Genomic DNA, 17313 nt, shown 5'->3' with positions numbered 1-17313 from the left:
GCTAAGCCAACTTGAAAGGTGAAATCACTGCCCTCCCCCCTACGTGGGATCAGACACCCAGGGAAGTGAATCTCCCTGGCAACGTGGAATATGACTCCCGGGGAGGAATGTAGACCCGGCATCGTGGGATGGAGAACATCTTCTTGACCAAAAGGGGGATGTGAAAGGAAATGAAATAAGCTTCAGTAACAGAGAGATTCCAAAAGGAGCCGAGAGGTCACTCTGGTGGGCACTCTTACGCACACTTTAGACAACCTTTTTTAGGTTCTAAAGAATTGGGGTAGCTGGTGGTGGATACCTGAAACTATTAAACTACAACCCAGAACCCATGAATCTCGAAGACAGTTGTATAAAAATGTAGCTTATAAGGGGTGACAGTGGGATTGGGAATGCCATAAGGACCAAACTCCACTTTGTCTAGTTTATGGATGGATGTGTAGAAAAGTAGGGGAAGCAAACAAACAGACAAAGGTACCTAGTGTTCTTTTTTACTTCAATTGCTCTTTTTCACTCTAATTATTATTCTTGTTATTTTTGTGTGTGTGCTAATGAAGGTGTCAGGGATTGATTTGGGTGATGAATGTACAACTATGTAATGGTACTGTAAACAATCGAAAGTACAATTTGTTTTGTATGACTGCGTGGTATGTGAATATATCTCAATAAAATGATGATAAAAAAAAATAAAAAAAATAAAAGCACATGATACAAAATAAGAAAATGAGTACATCTAGTAGATAACAGAAGAAATCGGCCATCTTGGACATTTGTTGTTCCTGGCTGTTCTGTTTTCTCTTTGCCATCAAACCTCAAATATCTTGCAGTTCCATAGTGTTCAGAGTTTGTGTGTATCCTGCCAAATGCTGTAATATTCCTTAGGATCTAATATTACAGGGAAACATGCAATTCAACACCAAGAAACAGACTTACATTGCGGCCTCTGCCTCCCCCTCCCAGTCTGTAGACTCTGATAGTTGATGTGAGCAGAAAGCTTCATTTGTTTTGGTCCAAATATCCAGATATGTGGGTGGAAACATTCTACTAAGGAATGTCATCAGAGTTTATATCTGCTGATTCCAGAGCATGAGGCATCTGACCATTTGCCTCTCCCAACATCGTGTGAAGCACTTTTCCTACCTGAAAATAAATTGCTTCCACCCAACAGAAATGTGTAGGGCACATATAATACAGAAGGTACTCTGCCAGGTAAAGATGAATAAATCAGTTTTTACCCTCACAAGAACTTTACAAGCCAGCCTTCCCATAAATCTTATCCAGATTAAGTTCTCCTCCAGAACAAGGATTATGGCATTTATCTTCTTATCCCTGGGCTCCATGATGTACACTGAATGAATGAATGAATGAATGAATAAAAGAATGAGTGTTCTAGTAAAGATGTGTCTTTTCTTACCGTCTGTCAACCACAAGAAATCATCGTAAGCCTCTTCCCAGTTTGATCCCAATTGCTTAAATAAGGAGAGAAGAGGAGCCATCATAGACACAGGTTAGAGCACAAGGTGGAAAGATGGAAAAGAGAGAGGAAGAGACTGGGAGAAAGCAAAAGAAGAGGCTCTATCCAGAAGGAATCAGTGAAAATGAAATGTTTGCAGAAAACTTAGGAAGAGTTCAGTTGATTCTAAACAATCAGAATAAAAGGAACAATAGCCTTTGTGGGAAGGAAAAAAGAGTTTGGTGAAAATTGAATTAATCAAAGATTAGGAAAGGAAAAAAATTTCCTCTGGCTTCAGTAATTGCAGGCCACTCTGGTCAAAACATGGAAAGTTAAATAATGTTAAAAAAAAAAAAAGTTATACATGTTATTTGGGCAAAGAAGTACATGAACATCACTGCCATGGATCCACTGTACACTACTACCTTATTACCTGAAGCAGCAGTTCTCAAACACTTCAATCTTGGGATCTCTTTACCTTCTTTAAAATTATTGAAGTCTCCAAAGAGCTTTTGCTTATGTGGATTATATCTGTTAGTATTTATCGTATTAGATATTAAACTGAGAAATGCTCAAAATATTATTTCAAACCAAAACAAAGTGTATTTCTTGTGTTTCCACATAGGCTCAAAGAAAACTTCAGGATTCCAAGATAACTATTTATTGGAGGATAATGGGGTTACAGCTGTCCTAGCAGGTATAACCAAAGATAGCTAGTAGTTCTCAGAAGTATTGAGAACAACTCATTAATCTCTAAAATGCACACGTTGATGGTCTAAACCTACTAGCATAGAAAATATAGAAAATGCAAGAATCCACACACAGGTATTCTGTTAGCAGATTGAAGACATCATCACACGTCGAAGAGCCTCTGGAAATCTCCACCTTACACTCATGAAAGAATTGAGAGTAAAAAAAGCAAGTCATGTCTTATCATAATGGAAATAATTTTGTCCTCGGAGATGCTCTGAAAGATCTTGTATACATCCGCAGACCCGGCAGACCCCACACTGAGAACCAAAGCGATTAATTTTAAGGTCACTTCCCATTTCATATCACTAATAACGTGCATTTTCTCTCTTTGATGAATATTTTGTTCTTGTCCCCTATCCACCCTTTGGGAACTGTTAACCTAAGGTGATCACAAGACTTCCTAGCCCAGTGGAACCCAAAGCGAAAAGCCCGGAGGCAGCGAAGACGCTCTACTTAGCACAGAACCAAAAATAGTCCGGAGTTCACAGAGGAGAGGATCTAGAAACGAACGACAAACCGACCGCCCCTACCGCCAAGGCGGGGCCAGACCTGGCGTCGGGGGCCTGGGCTAGCCAAGGGAGCCAGGCAGAGCCGGGCGCGGCTGCGAGAGCGAAGCGCGAACGCCCAGGGACACCTCCCACGACCCGCCTGCTGCAGGTAGGCCGGCCCCCGGGAGGAGGAGCGCGGCTGGGCGGGCGCGGCCAGGTGCTCCCAAGTAGTCGCCGCCCCCCTCTCCTGCTCCCCTCGGCGACCTCCTGAGACTGGGGTAGGAATTCTTGTCGTGCGCCTCACCCGGCTGGCCCGAGCGCGCCGCCGCAGACCCCAGACGCTTCCTCCTCCCGAGCGCGGGGGCCACCTACCCGTGCGGAGAGCAAGGCCGGGAGGGTCGCTGAGATTGAGGGTGTGACTCCGGAGATCGGGGGCCTGGCGGACGCAGGGACCACCCAGCGACGTGGCTCCGGCCCGGGGGCTCCTGGAATATGTGTCCGGGGCTGCAAGTGCGAGGCCAGGCTCCCTGAAGACCGAGTTGGATTCGAATGCAAAGTGGGGCGGCTCCCGCGGTGCCGGCGTGACCCGCGGCAGAGTCCCAGCGCGCGGCACTTGTCCCCAGGCACCCTTGGGGGCCGCTTTCCTGGCGCGGGTCGGGATCCGGTGGCCGACACCGCGCGCGGGGCGCAGTCGCGCTGTGGCTTTCAGCACAACAGGTCAGTGACTCCGTTCCCACAGAAACGCAAACTGCTGAGGCAGGGGCTTTTTTGACTTTTTTTTTCGTTTGTTTTGTGTTTTATTTTAGTTTGTTTGACAGTTGCCAGATTATGTTTACGTTTCTGGTTGTATTCTGCCAGCTGCCCATAGTTACCTTCGCGTTTCCTCATTGCACGAGAAGTTCAAGGGATACTAGGCATGCGGGAGAAGAAGGTAAGCAAGGCTTCAGTTTCGAAGAAAAACTTGGAAACCGGAGCTGCGTAATCTAGATTTCAAGCGAGAAAGTGTAGTATTTGAAATTCCGTGCCCCCATCAATCATCGAAGCACTAAAAAAATCCTTTAGTTTAATTTGTGGTTTGCTTGGTAATGTTGTGGGGTTTTTTATGTTTTTAAACTACAACTGATAAGTTTTTTTTCTGTGCGTTTTCTTTTATAAATTTGTATTTACCTGGTTTGTGGTTGACTGAATGGTAAACCTATTTCAACTTCTGAAAATCAGTGAGTGCCGTTTTTCTGGTGATGTTAGTGGTGAATATGAGGGTAATTACTTTTTCTTCCTGGAAAGATGGACAGGGAGTCTGGGATCTAGTCTGGACTTGCTCTGAAACCTTAGACAAGTTACTTAATTGTTTTGGACTTGTATGTCCTCAACTGTAAAATGATGGGGGCACGGGTCCTTTTTGGTTTTAAAATGTCTTTCATAGAGTAGGATTGGGACTTGCTAACCTAAAAATCAATACCTTGTGGGTTCCAGGTCACAAATAGACTGGTTCCAGCTTCTTGAACCTGAAGCCCACATTTAAAAAGCCTAATCCAGCAAAACCAAAAAGAAAAACAAAATTAGTTTTGGCTCTCAGCATCTTTCTCCCTGTCTAGTCATTGTGCTTCCCCTCCCATCGCCAGCATTTTGAATCTACTTCTCCACATATTCCGGTCCCTTATCCCTCCTCATCAAATCCTACTCTCAGCTCATTTTCATTTGGGAAGGATGTTTCACTAACACTCTGGCTGACTTATTAATGATTAATACAGCTTAGTGTGTTAAACCTCCCATGGGTGTGTGTGTGTATTTTGGAAGGGGATCCTTCTTAGTGCCTCCCAGATTGCAGATGCTTATTCTGCAAATGAATATGACTGTATTTAATCATTCATATGATACAGGCATAAATGATACTTTAAGGAACATCACAAATTATGGAAGGAATTTAAGAGACCAGACTTGAGTGGGGAGAGCTGGAGATTCTGTGGAAAATATAAACAAAATGTATTTGAAAAGCCGACTTGTTCCTTTAACAACTACTTTCTGAACACGTGCTATGTGCCAGGCCCTATGAGAGGTGCTGGCGATGTAGAAATGAAAGATATAATCCTGGCCCTGGAGGACCTCCTCATTCATTTGGTGGGGGGAGTGGTGTAAAAATAGACAATTTGCATGAGCTGTACAACAGAAGTAGGAACAGAGAACTGTTAGAGCAGAGGAAAGGGTAACTCTACCTCAGGAGACTTGATCAGGCCCAAGGATGAAGTTGAAATGATTTTAAAGAAGCCTATTTAGTAAACAGGAGACAGGAGAGAGGAAGAGAATGGAATTTATGGGTTGGTGGATTTGAAAGAGTAGAATACGTAGACAGCCTTTTAGGATAGCCTGAGACTGGAGACAATAGAGATGGCAAGAAAATCTGCAGAGACAAGTACAAAAGTACAAAGGCTACATGAAAATTAGGAGCTTCCATTGGAAGCCAAGGATACACCAGGAACACGGAAGTTTGCTTCTTTTCATCTTAGAACCCAAATAACAAAAGACAGTATTTCTCCTGAGATCATAAAGGAGACAGGGAAAAGTTTGATCTGGCATCGCAGGTTATGTCTGACGTCAGCCCACTGATAATAATCAGAACTCTCACACTCAGGAAAGTGGCAACAGTAGTCCCTGGAAGGCACGTTTAATAACAGCAATGAGGATACTTTTTAGCATAAATATCATGTCAGGAAAAATGTCAGTGCTTATTGCTCCCTCTCATTTTTATTTTCCCTTCAAGTGGAAATTAGCTTCGAGTCCAATAGGAGTGGGGATGGGTGGGTATTTTTATAACTAAGATAACCTGCTTGAACAGAAGACTTTCAATGAGAAATTTGTTACTGCTTTTTTAGCCAGTAAAATCTAAGAGTCTGGCCATATCTGAGAGGTAGCAAATCAGAGGCAGATTTCTAGTTCTGCATTCTGAAATCAGATTTTATGCAGCAAGTATAGCTAAATTAGGCAGATGGTGAGTTGTTTCATTACTAGGTCCAGAGAACTGGAAAAAAGAGAGTTCCTGTCATAGGAAGCAGCACGTGCAAAGGCAGGAGAGAAGCAGGTATGTTGGAAGCCAGTCAGTGTAGCTACAACAGTGTGTGTAGCAAGGGAAGGTGGCAAGAGCTGAGGTCAAAGAGGTAAGGGGCTGAGGACCAGATTGTTTTGGGCCATGTGGGCCAATGGTAAGGACTTTGTCTTTTACTCCGAGGGAGATGGGATTGCTGTTAGAAGGCTTTTAAAAGTAGGAACACAGTCTGACTTTTAAAAAAAAATCGCTCTGGCTGTGATGTTAAAAACAGACTGACTATAGGAGAGCAAGAAGATCATTGCAGGCGTCTCAGTGAGAGATGATCGAAGCTTGGACCAGGATAGCAATGGTGGAGGTGGTAAGAAGTGGTTAGATTCCTGCTATATTTTGAAAGTAGATCCAGCAGTACCTCTGAGTTGCCTGGTGTGCTTTACTGAATGAGGGTGGAATGGAGGGAGGGAGGTATACCATGGACAAGAATAGTGTGATCCAGAGTTTATCTTTGGTGGAAAAATCTTCCTCTTTCCCCATTTGGTGGCAGCATAAAATCTACAAGAAGAAAAGTGAAGAAAGAAAGCACAAATATTTCACCACACTGGTCTTTCTATCAGTCTTTTAAAATATTTCTTTAAACAATTATCACCAGTTATTCCATTCTAGTTTCCTCCTTGCTTGAATAACCTTATGGTGCTTATAATATAGAAATTGATACTCTAGATATAATGCTGGCCAATAGAAATATAACGCTGGTCACGTATTATTTTACAATTTCTAGCCACTTTGAACATTGGAAACAGATGAAATTAATTTATTAGTGCATTTTATTTAACCCAAAATTATTATCATTTCAACATGTAGTCAATATAAGACATTATTAATGAAATATTTCACATTCTTTTTTACATACCAAATCTCGAAATGTGTATATTTCACAGCACATTTTGCATACAGCCCTTCTTATGTACCTAATCCTACTTAAACCTCATCTCGATTTAGATTAGGTACATTTCAAGTGCTTAAAAGCCATATGTGGCTAGTGGCTACTGTATTGGACAGAACAGCTCTATAAAATTCAGATCAGTTTGGAAAGATGATTAGTCAGAAAACATCTTGGACATGGTGTGACTCTTCTTAAAGGGCTATAAATGACAACCTAAAGTCACTCATATGTCAGCATTAATCTTCTAGGCCATGTTCTCTTGTTGGTCTTGAGCTGGCTTTCAGTTGCCCACTGTAATTATTCTTCCTTTAATAAAAGTTAGCAGTGGGAGGTACCAACACTTCTAAATTCTTTTAAGCTTTGGATGTAGATCTCAGAGAGCCAAATTCCAGTCTTGGTAATGTGAACTGGAGCAAAATCACTTATGCTTTGTGTGGCACCAAAACGAGTTTCAAGGTTGTAGGTTATTTTTTAAACATTGCAATGGTGGGATATTTTGGTTTTGTGTCAACCTGTGCTTCATCTTGTCATGTTTACCATTTACCCTCCCAGCAAACGTAGAGGGAATCGTCTAACGTATTATAGGCATGTGTGAGTGGGGGGAGGAGAACTACATCTTTGGTAGATGCTGCATGTTTTTTAATTAGTCTTATAATAAACTTATAATTTTATTAACATGAGTTTAGAATTTTATAAATTTTAATATAAACTTGAATATAAAAATTTATTAATGTATTCATTTATAATTTTGGAACTTAAAGAGATCTTAGTGATCATTTAACTCAGTTTCCTTATTTTACAGATGAGAAAATGACAGCTCAGAGAGATAAATGACTTTTCCCAGGATACATGGTTGATAGCTAAGTCAAAGCAGAACCAAGAATCCCTGTCTTCCAACTCTCAATCCAATATTGTTTCCATTATGCCACATTAATTTTCTCAATCAGGATAATAGGGAACTCACCCTTTAGAAATAGGATAGTCTAACCTATCATTTGTTGGCAAAATGATTGTCTAGAGGGAAAAGTGATGTTTAAATAATTTTTATTTATACTAATATTTTTGGACATAATAACCAAAGTGTGCACTGGAAATATGCTAATATTTGTATTTTATATTCAGCAGAAATTATTTTTTTATTGAAGTTACTTGTTTTTGTTGGATTTTAAAACTGTACAAAAAAGTTAGGTATAATTTAGGCAAATCAAGAGAACTAGTCACTTTTCCCACACTTAAAACAGGAATTTCTGTGTTTTTTTAATCATTATCTGAAATATTTTTATTTCTTCATTAGTTTTTACATCAAAGGAGGATGCAAACTCTTTCATACAACGACATCTTCTATATAATAGATTTGATATGGAACTCTTCACTCCTGGTGACCTAGAAAGAGAGTGCAATGAAGAACTTTGTAATTATGAGGAAGCTAGAGAGATTTTTATGGATGAAGATAAAACGGTAATTTGGTTGATTTTGTTAATTAGCTGGAAATTTATTAAATTGTACTTAAGTGGCACTTTCAGTCATTAGAGATTTTATGCTTTAAACAAACTCAGGGTCCTGTTATTTCTTTCTATGTCCTTAAAATACTCATAAACCTGTTTAGACCTGGTTTTATACTTAATTAACTGGGTTTATAGTAATTAAGAAATTATTGGCTATGTTGTGATTTTGTGTGTTTACTTTTTATTGTGCTCAAAAACAACAATGGGGCAGAATGAATTAAATTTCAAGATATTGAGTTTGTCCTCTGACTTAGGCAGATTTAGGATTCAATCATTTAAGACAAGGAGCAATTTCTATGCCCATAAAGGTTTTGTAGATTAAAATAACCCCAGCTCCTTTTTCCCTTCCTCAAGGGTCCCATTTTACACTTTGGTCAATAAGGACCTCTCCAGGTACACTTCTTCAAATGCAGGTGGCAAGGAAGCCTAGTTTTTTATTCTCCCGTATCCCCAGCCTCCCATTCCCCATGCCTTATCTGTTAGAGAGGGAAAACCAAACTATATACTTTGCAGTTGTTCTTGTTGGGATTTTATTCTGTTTTTCACAAACCCATTTTCTAATTTTTTTCTCAATTCCTTGCAATCAGCTTTTATTCTCTGAAGTAACACTGAACTTAGAATTGACTCAGGGATGTCTTTCCAAATCACAAAACACATTTCAATAAAATCTCCTGGCAAACTGAAGGCCCACCTCATACAGAAAATTTTGGACTCCTTTTCATTGGAGAAGCATATGATAATGGATCCACAGCCTCAGTTTCCACAGTTGTTACTCTCAGTAACTCTCTCTGTTATAGTAGTTTCCTCTGATGCCTGAGTGGGGGCCCTGAGCAAGCGAAAGAATAGCAGAGTATAGTAGCAGAGTTGAGGCTGGCAATCATCCCCTGACCAGTTCCAGAGACAACAGAGGCAGTGGTGGGTGTTAGTGCTTTTACTGGAGTGAGTCACACCCTGAGGCTTGAATGAACTAGTATCCTATCTGTGGCACATGCCAAGAGTTTACCACCCCTCGTCTAGGTCATTGAGAGCAAATGAAACAATAATAAAGAAATTAAATAAACTTGGGAAATTTATCTTTTTCATAGTTGACATTTTGGCAAGGCTATTCGATTAAAGGACCAACCACAAAATCAGGTAAGGCAAGAATTGATCAAATTTAATCTTTTCCCTGCCCTCTCTATTGTAATACATTTTAGCTTTATTGTTTGAATTTGGTGTTGTGCAACATACATACCTTGTAAATCCAAGAAAGACTTCTTGATTATACACTGGGCTGTCTAAAACAGAGAAAGCCATGTTCTTCTATTTACACTTGGAAAATCAAGTTTGATGAGATACTAGGGAAGTGAGATATTAGGCTTAAAGCTGGTTTAAACAAGTCAGGTAAGTCAAGACTTGCATAGAATAAAAGCAGGACTCTGTTAGTTTCAAGTACTAAACTATTTTAACATTTCTCCCCTTTTACCATGACAAGTGAAAGAAATACTTATGTTAGGTAAATTAGGATTGTTGAATGAAATTAAGTAACTTCCAGAAAGGGGAGATCCTTTATCTTATCTGTATTGATAATCTCAAGCTGCTTTTTAGTTGGGTGTTTTTGTTTGTTTGTTTTTGCCAGGTATACTTTCATTCCCCTTTGATAGAGCCCACTAAAAGGGAGACTGTATTACATCATTACACTGAGGTTGCTTAACAAGATTTATCTTAATAGATAATGCCAAAATGTAATGTGTTCACTTGTGCAAAGAATATGTTCAGCCCACTTAATGTTGAATATTATGCATTTAATACAACCTATTTAAAATAAATGAAAGAATTAACTATAAGGAGAGCTTTTAGGAAGTGTCATTTAAAAATTTTTCAGGTAGTGTCGGTAGCACAAAGACTTTTTGAAGAATTAAGTATTAATAATTAGGTGCTTAATAATGTGCTTAGGTCCAGTATTTAATTTATTGAAATCATAGGTGGTACTTTTCAGTTATTTTATTAATTTTATGTTATTGTAATTTCTCTTAAGATGTTAACAGAGAGAAAATTAATGCTTTGGGCCTTTTGACTGGATTAATTGCTGCTGGAGTATTTTTGGTTTTCTGTGGATTATTTGGTTACCATCTTTGTATCACTAAGTGTAAGAGACAACAGCATCCAGGGTAAGTACCAAATAAAAAATATTCAATTCATTGTTATACATTCTGTATTGTTATTTTAAGATGGTTCAAGCAAATGGTTGCCTGTTTTTCTAAAAAAAAACATTTTACAGGAGAGTAACAAAAGTAGTACAAAGTTTCTGTATATCTTTCATCCAGTTTCCTCCATTGCTAACATCTTACATTACCATAGGACATCTGATAGAACTAAGAAACCAGCATTGATACATTATCGTTAACTAAACTCCAGAGTTTATTTAGGATTTCACCAGTTTTTCCATTTGTGTTCTCTGTCTGCCCCAAGACCCAAATCAGGGTACCACATTGCAATTAGTTGTCATGTTTCCCCAGTCCCCTCTGGTCATTTGGTTGCCTAATTTAACACTTCCATAGACAAGCTAATGATGTTATTTCTAACATCCTTCAAAAAAGAATGCAGAAAGCTTCACATGTGTTAGCTTGATTTTTTTCAATCTTTATTTCTTAAGCAGGAGGCAGATACCAGTGTCCCCACATTACTTTCAGAGGCAAGAAGTTCTGTAGTTTATTCTGAGTCACAAGAGTTAACACATCCAGATATATAGCCACCTAAGTAGAAAGAGTATAAATGGCTTTTGAATTCAACTATTTTTATTAAAACTTCAAATTAAATAAAAATGAATAAAATAAAATGTGAAGATAACACATTAATAAAGCACATTGAGATTTGTAAAGACCATAATGGTTTGCATAATAGAACCTCAGTATCCCTATTAAAATAAAGAGTGCTAATTATCTTCCCAGTAAGTAAAGATGTGTAGGTATGGAAATAACCTTATTCAAAAAAGCATCAGGTGCTAAACAGACTTTTAAAAATTAATACTGGTATATCCCGGTTCACACTTTCCAATTCTGTAAACAACCTCATGATAGTGACCAGGTGTACTTTTTAATGATAAGTTAGTCAATTAGTTTATCTTTCTGCAAAAAATAGGCAGTATTTTTGTACCTTTCCACTAGAAGAGAAAGTATTCTTTATCACATATATTAGAAGACTCTTTGTCTTCTGAATTAAGAAGACATTTTCAACTCATATTAAGTAAAATTTAAGTTCTACAAAACAACTGGCCTGTACTCTCCAAAAAAAGGTCAAAGTCATAAAAAACAAAGTCTTGAGGAACTAATTCTTCCAAATTATAATAGGCAAAAAAGACATGATGACTGAATGCATCCTGGAGATCCTGGCCAGAAAACTAAGTTGCTAAAAAGGATAGTTTTGGAAGAAATTCAAATATGGACTGGCTATTAGATAATAGTATTGAATCAGTGTTAAATTTCCTGACTTTAAAAACTATTTCAGTACCATTTCAAAACTCTTAATTATATGATGGTTCTAAAGTTCCATTTTGTGGTCACCGTTAAAAAAAAAAAAAGGCTAATTAAACCAATATAGCATCAAAAAATTATTTAATTAACTGAATTTTTAGAACTTAAAACTTCAATTTAATTAATTGAATTTTTAAAAAAGGATTAAACAACTACCCTAAAATGCAATATAAAAGTGGATTTTTAGTGTCATTAAGATGTCAGTTCTACCCAAACTCATCTATAGATTCAATGCAATCCCAATCAAAATTCTAACAACCTACTTTGCAGACTTGGAAAAGCTAGTAATCAAATTTATTTGGAAAGGGAAGATGCCTCGAATTGCTAAAGACACTCTAAAAAAGAAAAATGAAGTGGGAGGCCTTACACTCCCTGACTTTGAAGCTTATTATAAAGCCACAGTTGTCAAAACAGCATGGTACTGGCACAAAGATAGACATATTGATCAATGGAATCGAATTAAGAATTCGGAGATAGACCCCCAGATCTGTGGCTGACTGATCTTTGATAAGGCCCCCAAAGTCACTGAACTGGGTCATAACGGCCTTTTCAACAAATGGGGCTGAGAGAGTTGGATATCCATATCCAAAAGAATGAAAGAGGACCCCCACCTCACACCCTACACAAAAATTAACTCAAAATGGATCAAAGAGCTCAATATAAAAGACAGTACCATAAAACTCCTAGAAGATAATGTAGGGCAACATCTTCAAGACCTTGTATTAGGCGGCCACTTCCTAGACTTTACACCCAAAGCACAACCAACAAAAGAAAAAATAGATAAATGGGAACTCCTCAAGCTTAGAAATTTCTGTACCCCACAGGAATTTGTCAAAAAGGTAAAGAGGCAGCCAACTCAATGGGAAAAAATTTTTGGAAACCATGTGTCTGACAAAAGACTGATATCTTGCATATATAAAGAAATCCTACAACTCAATGACGATAGTACAGACAGCTCAGTTATAAAATGGGCAAAAGATATGAAAAGACAGTTCTCTGAAAAGGAAATACAAATGGCCAAGAAACACATGAAAAAATGTTCAGCTTCACTAGCTATTGGAGAGATGCAAATTAAGACCACAATGAGATACCATCTAACACCAATTAGAGTGGCTGCCATTAAACAAACAGGAAACTGCAAATGCTGGAGGGGATGTGGAGAAATTGGAGCTCTTATTCATTGTTGGTGGGACTGTATAATGGTTCAGCCACTCTGGAAGTCAGTCTGGCAGTTCCTTGGAAAACTAGATACAGAGTTACCGTTCGATCCAGCGATTGCACTTCTCGGTATATACCCAGAAGATCTGAAAGCAGTGACACGAACAGATATCTGCACACCAATGTTCACAGCAACATTGTTCACAATTGCCAAGAGATGGAAACAACCCAAATGTCCTTCAACAGATGAGTGGATAAATAAAATGTGGTATATACACACAATGGAATACTACGCGGCAGTAAGAAGGAACAATGTCTTGAAACATATGACAACATGGATGAACCTTGAAGACAATGCTGAGCGAAATAAGCCAGGCACAAAAAGAGAAATATGTATGCTACCACTAATGTGAACTTTGAAAAATGTAAAACAAAAGGTTTGTAATGTAGAATGTATGGGAACTAGCAGTAGAGAGGAATTAAGGAAGGGGGAAAGATAATCCAGTAAGAACAGATAAGCTATCGTGGGTAAATTTAACATTCTGGGAATGCCCAGGAATGACTATGGTCTGTTAAATTCTGATGGGTATAGTAGGAACAAGTTCGTAGAAATGTTGCTATATTAGGTTACTTTCTTGGGGTAGAGTAGGAACATGTTGGAAGTAAAGTAGTTACCCTAGGTTAGTTGTCTTTTTCTTACTCCTTTATTATGGTCTGTTTGAAATGTTCTTTTTTTTTGCATTTTATTTTGAAATAAATTCAAAGTTATAGGAACAGTTGCTGAAATGTTCTTTTGTTGTATGTTTTTTTTAATTTTTTTTATTTTTTATACAGTTGATTTAAAAAAAAAGTTAATTTAAAAAAAAAAAGTGGCTTTTTAGGTAACCAGAAGATTTTAATCAAAACTGTTCTAATTAATTGGGGCAAGGCTGTTCTTAATTATTTCGTATCAGATATTAATGAAAAATAGAATATATGGAGGAAGAACACTGAACTGGAGGCAAAGTTTCTCTTGTTAGTTCTGAAGCAAATTCCTTGATTTCCTGAGCTTTCCTCATCTGTAAGATGAAGAAAATGGACTTTGATTCCTCTTAAAGTTCTGTAATATTTTCACAGATGAAAATGAACTTTATGTCCTTGATTATTAATTTGTCAGAATTAAAAAGTTTCTCAAAGTTACTTATTATAAAAGAAACTTTTACATATACATAAACATGAATGAAATTAGTAAATATAAGAGGTACATATTTTTTCTAAAATTTAGTGAAAATGTTTTCTCTTGAGGAAGGTTTAAAGTAGGTAGCTTCATCTCATCTGCTGTGAATCACTTAAAAATCATTTCCATTGAGATGAATGAGAGTATCTGAAAATGTATTGATAACAGAGATGAGAGTCTTAAAAGATATTTTATCATATGTTGTGACTACAAAAGTAATACATGCATGTTATTTAAAAATTCAAATATCAAAGAACATCAGAAGTGAAAGTCTCCGTAATCCTACTTTACAGAGATAACCACTATTATGAGTTTGGTGTGTATAACTACAGACTTTTTCCATGAATATACTAACATATATGATTTATTATTTTACAAAGAAATGTGTGTTATATTTTCTCCTTTGCAACTTACCTTTGTTACTCAACAAATATTGTAGATATATTTCCAGTGCAGTGTCGGTAAAGCATTATTAGGCTCACTGCAAACTTTTATTGTAGCATTTCGTTTGTGTTTGCTAAATTATTTTTTTTAATCCAAAATGTAGTAAAATATGATTCCTTTCTAAAACACATTAGTCTTAGCCCAATATCTTTTGGTGGGAAGAGAACATGGTATGTTATCCCCCTCCCAGAAGTAAATGTAATATAGTGGTTGAGTATGTGAACTCGGGAGCCAGACTGCCTTGGTTTAGACTGGGGTTAAAACTACTAACTAGCTGTTTGACTTTGGACATGTTACTTAAATGTGCTCTCCACCTTGGTTTCCCCATAAGTAAATAGGGGGTAGTAATTGGAGCCACCACATTACACAGTGCCAAGGAGGTACCAATTTTATGACTACAACATGAATGGTGCTCTCTGGTGTTGTGCAGTATGGTGGCCCTGATAGTAATTTAATGTATCTCATAAAAGAATTGTGAGAGTAAATGATATATGACATATAATGTGTTTAAAATAGTTCTTGATATATTGGAAATATTCAATAAATAATAGCTATTATTGTTATTAACTTGCAAAGCTAGAATAAGAATTTTTGTCTTCCAGTCCAGTGTTTGTGTTTCTTTACAAATAGGTGCGGACTAGTAACTGGCTGCAGATATTCCACTATTCATATAGAATTTAAAATGAGACGGTATTATAGTGCCAGTTAGTTCTCTACAAATTTGGTATGTCTACAAACATTTTATTTGGCTTATGAAATCTCCCTCATAAGCCTGTTGTTGTTAACCATATACTCTGCACCACCTCTTTGAAGTACCTTCTGTATTTTGCACACTGTAAAAAGTACATTATGGCATATGAAGGAGAAAACATGGTGTGATTACCCTTTAATTGAGTGACTATATAACATGTGAAATATAGAACACTCTCCTTGTAAAGCCTGGGAATTTCAAGCATGGAAATAATTCGCGTGGAATACCCTTAACCTCTTTTGAGGACATGAGTTTTGGAGGAACCAAAGGAGCAAAAGTGGGTACTATCAAGGCCCATGTAGGAAATGATGAGCAAAATAGTTTTGACCAAGGATTTAAGAGCTCTGATGAGGAATAGTCAATGAGTTGGGAAATTGATGGATAATTGAAATTCTGGTCACAAGGGTTCTAAATTTGAGTTGCTAGACAAGGGAACTCAAAGCAGAGGATTAAAAAGAAAAACAGTCCTTGAGAAAGGTTTTTGAGAACAAGATAATGTGCTAGGTGTGCTAGGTTCTAGGACCACAGCAATGAGTAAAACAGACACAAAGTCTGCACCCAAGGGGATTGATTATACTCTAGTTTACTTGTCCTACAGCAGGGAGAAAATAGAGTACAGAAGAAAACCAGAAACAAGTTTCGTAATTCAAACCTGAGGTCATAAGTCTGGACTTGTTTTCTTGTGTGTCTTTTTTTTTTTTTCCATCTTATTTATTGTGGTAAAATACATACAACATAAAATTTACCATTTTTAATTTGTACAATTCAGTGGCATTGAGCACATTCACAATATTATGCTCCCTTCACCCCTGTCTAGTTCCATCAACATTTTCATCATCCCAAACAGGAAGCCCTACCCATTAAGCAGTCACTCCTATTTCCCACTCCTCACAGATCCTTGCAACCATAAATCTGTTTTCTGGCTTTATGGATTTGCCTTTTCTTGGAATTTCATATAAATAGAATCACACAATATGTGGCCTTTTGTGTCTGGCTTCTCAGCATAATGTTTTCAAGGTTCATCCATATTGCAACAGGTATTAATATATGCTGAATAGTGTTCATTTGTTGACAGATTTTTTGTTAGAGAAGTTTTAAGTTTACAGAAAAATCTTGCAGAAAATACAGAACTCCCATATACTCACTAATCATTGACACTTTACATTAATGTGGTTCCTTTGTTACGATTGGTGAAAGAATATTATTTTAATTTTATGATCAACTACAATTCACAGTTTACATTTGGGTTCATTGTATTGTAGAGTCCTGTGGATTTTTTTAAAAATGTTATTCTAATAACATTTACAACCTAAATTTCCCCTTTTAACCACATTCAAATGCATAATTTATTGCTGTTAGCTACATTCACAATGTCATGCTACCGTCACTACCATCCGTTACCAAAACTTTCCCATCATCTCAAAAGACATTCTGTAACAATTAATCATTAACTCCCTATTCCCAACCCCTAACCAGACCCCTGGTAACCTGTATTCTAGTTTTGGACTCTATGGATTTGCTTATTCTAATTATTTCATATCCATGAAATCATATGTCTTTTTGTATCTGGCTTATTTCACTCAAAATGACATCTTCCACGTTCATCAATGTTTTCACAAGTATCAGTATTTATTACCTTTTACCATCAAGTAATATTCCATTGTGTGTATTTTGTTATCCATTCATCAGTTGATGGGTTGCTTCCATCTTTTGGCAATTGTGAATAATGTTACTACAAATATCGGTGGGCAAATACGTGTTCGAGTTCTTGCTTTCAATTCTTTTGGGTATATACCTAGAAGTGGGATTGCTGGGTCATATGGTAATTCTATACTTAATTTCTGAGGAAATGCCAAACTATTTTCCACAGCAGCTGCTCCATTTTACATTCCTACCAACAAAGAATGAATGTTCCTATTTCCCCATATCACCTCCAACACTTGTTATTTTTCAATTTTTTAATAGTGTGAAAAATGATACCTCATTGTGGGTTTGATTTGCATTTCCCTTATGGCTAATGATGTTCACCATCTTTTCATGTGTTTATTTTCCA

The 17313-nt window shown here is 37.3% G+C and overlaps 1 protein-coding gene across 2 annotated transcripts in view; it reads left to right on the top strand.

Annotated features, from left to right (window-relative positions):
• Nucleotides 1-2766: 2766 nt before the first annotated feature.
• The window catches only part of PRRG4 (proline rich and Gla domain 4), a 32739-nt gene continuing 18192 nt past the window's right edge, over nt 2767-17313 (top strand). Inside the window, exons 1-5 of one of the 2 annotated variants that reach the window (XM_037838963.1) lie at nt 2767-2860; nt 3498-3622; nt 7969-8132; nt 9265-9313; nt 10197-10329. In XM_037838963.1, the coding sequence (XP_037694891.1) occupies nt 3520-3622; nt 7969-8132; nt 9265-9313; nt 10197-10329 (449 nt within the window). In that variant the 5' untranslated portion in view covers nt 2767-2860; nt 3498-3519. Of the gene's footprint in view, nt 2861-2961; nt 3409-3497; nt 3623-7968; nt 8133-9264; nt 9314-10196; nt 10330-17313 lie in introns of those variants that run through there. The other variant, XM_037838962.1, reaches the window with a different exon arrangement.

The sequence above is a fragment of the Choloepus didactylus genome, chromosome 6, assembly GCF_015220235.1.
Source record: "Choloepus didactylus isolate mChoDid1 chromosome 6, mChoDid1.pri, whole genome shotgun sequence".
NCBI lineage: Eukaryota > Metazoa > Chordata > Mammalia > Pilosa > Megalonychidae > Choloepus > Choloepus didactylus.
The sequence above is the reverse complement of the archived record's forward strand: the minus strand, read 5'-3'. Positions and strand labels throughout refer to the sequence as shown.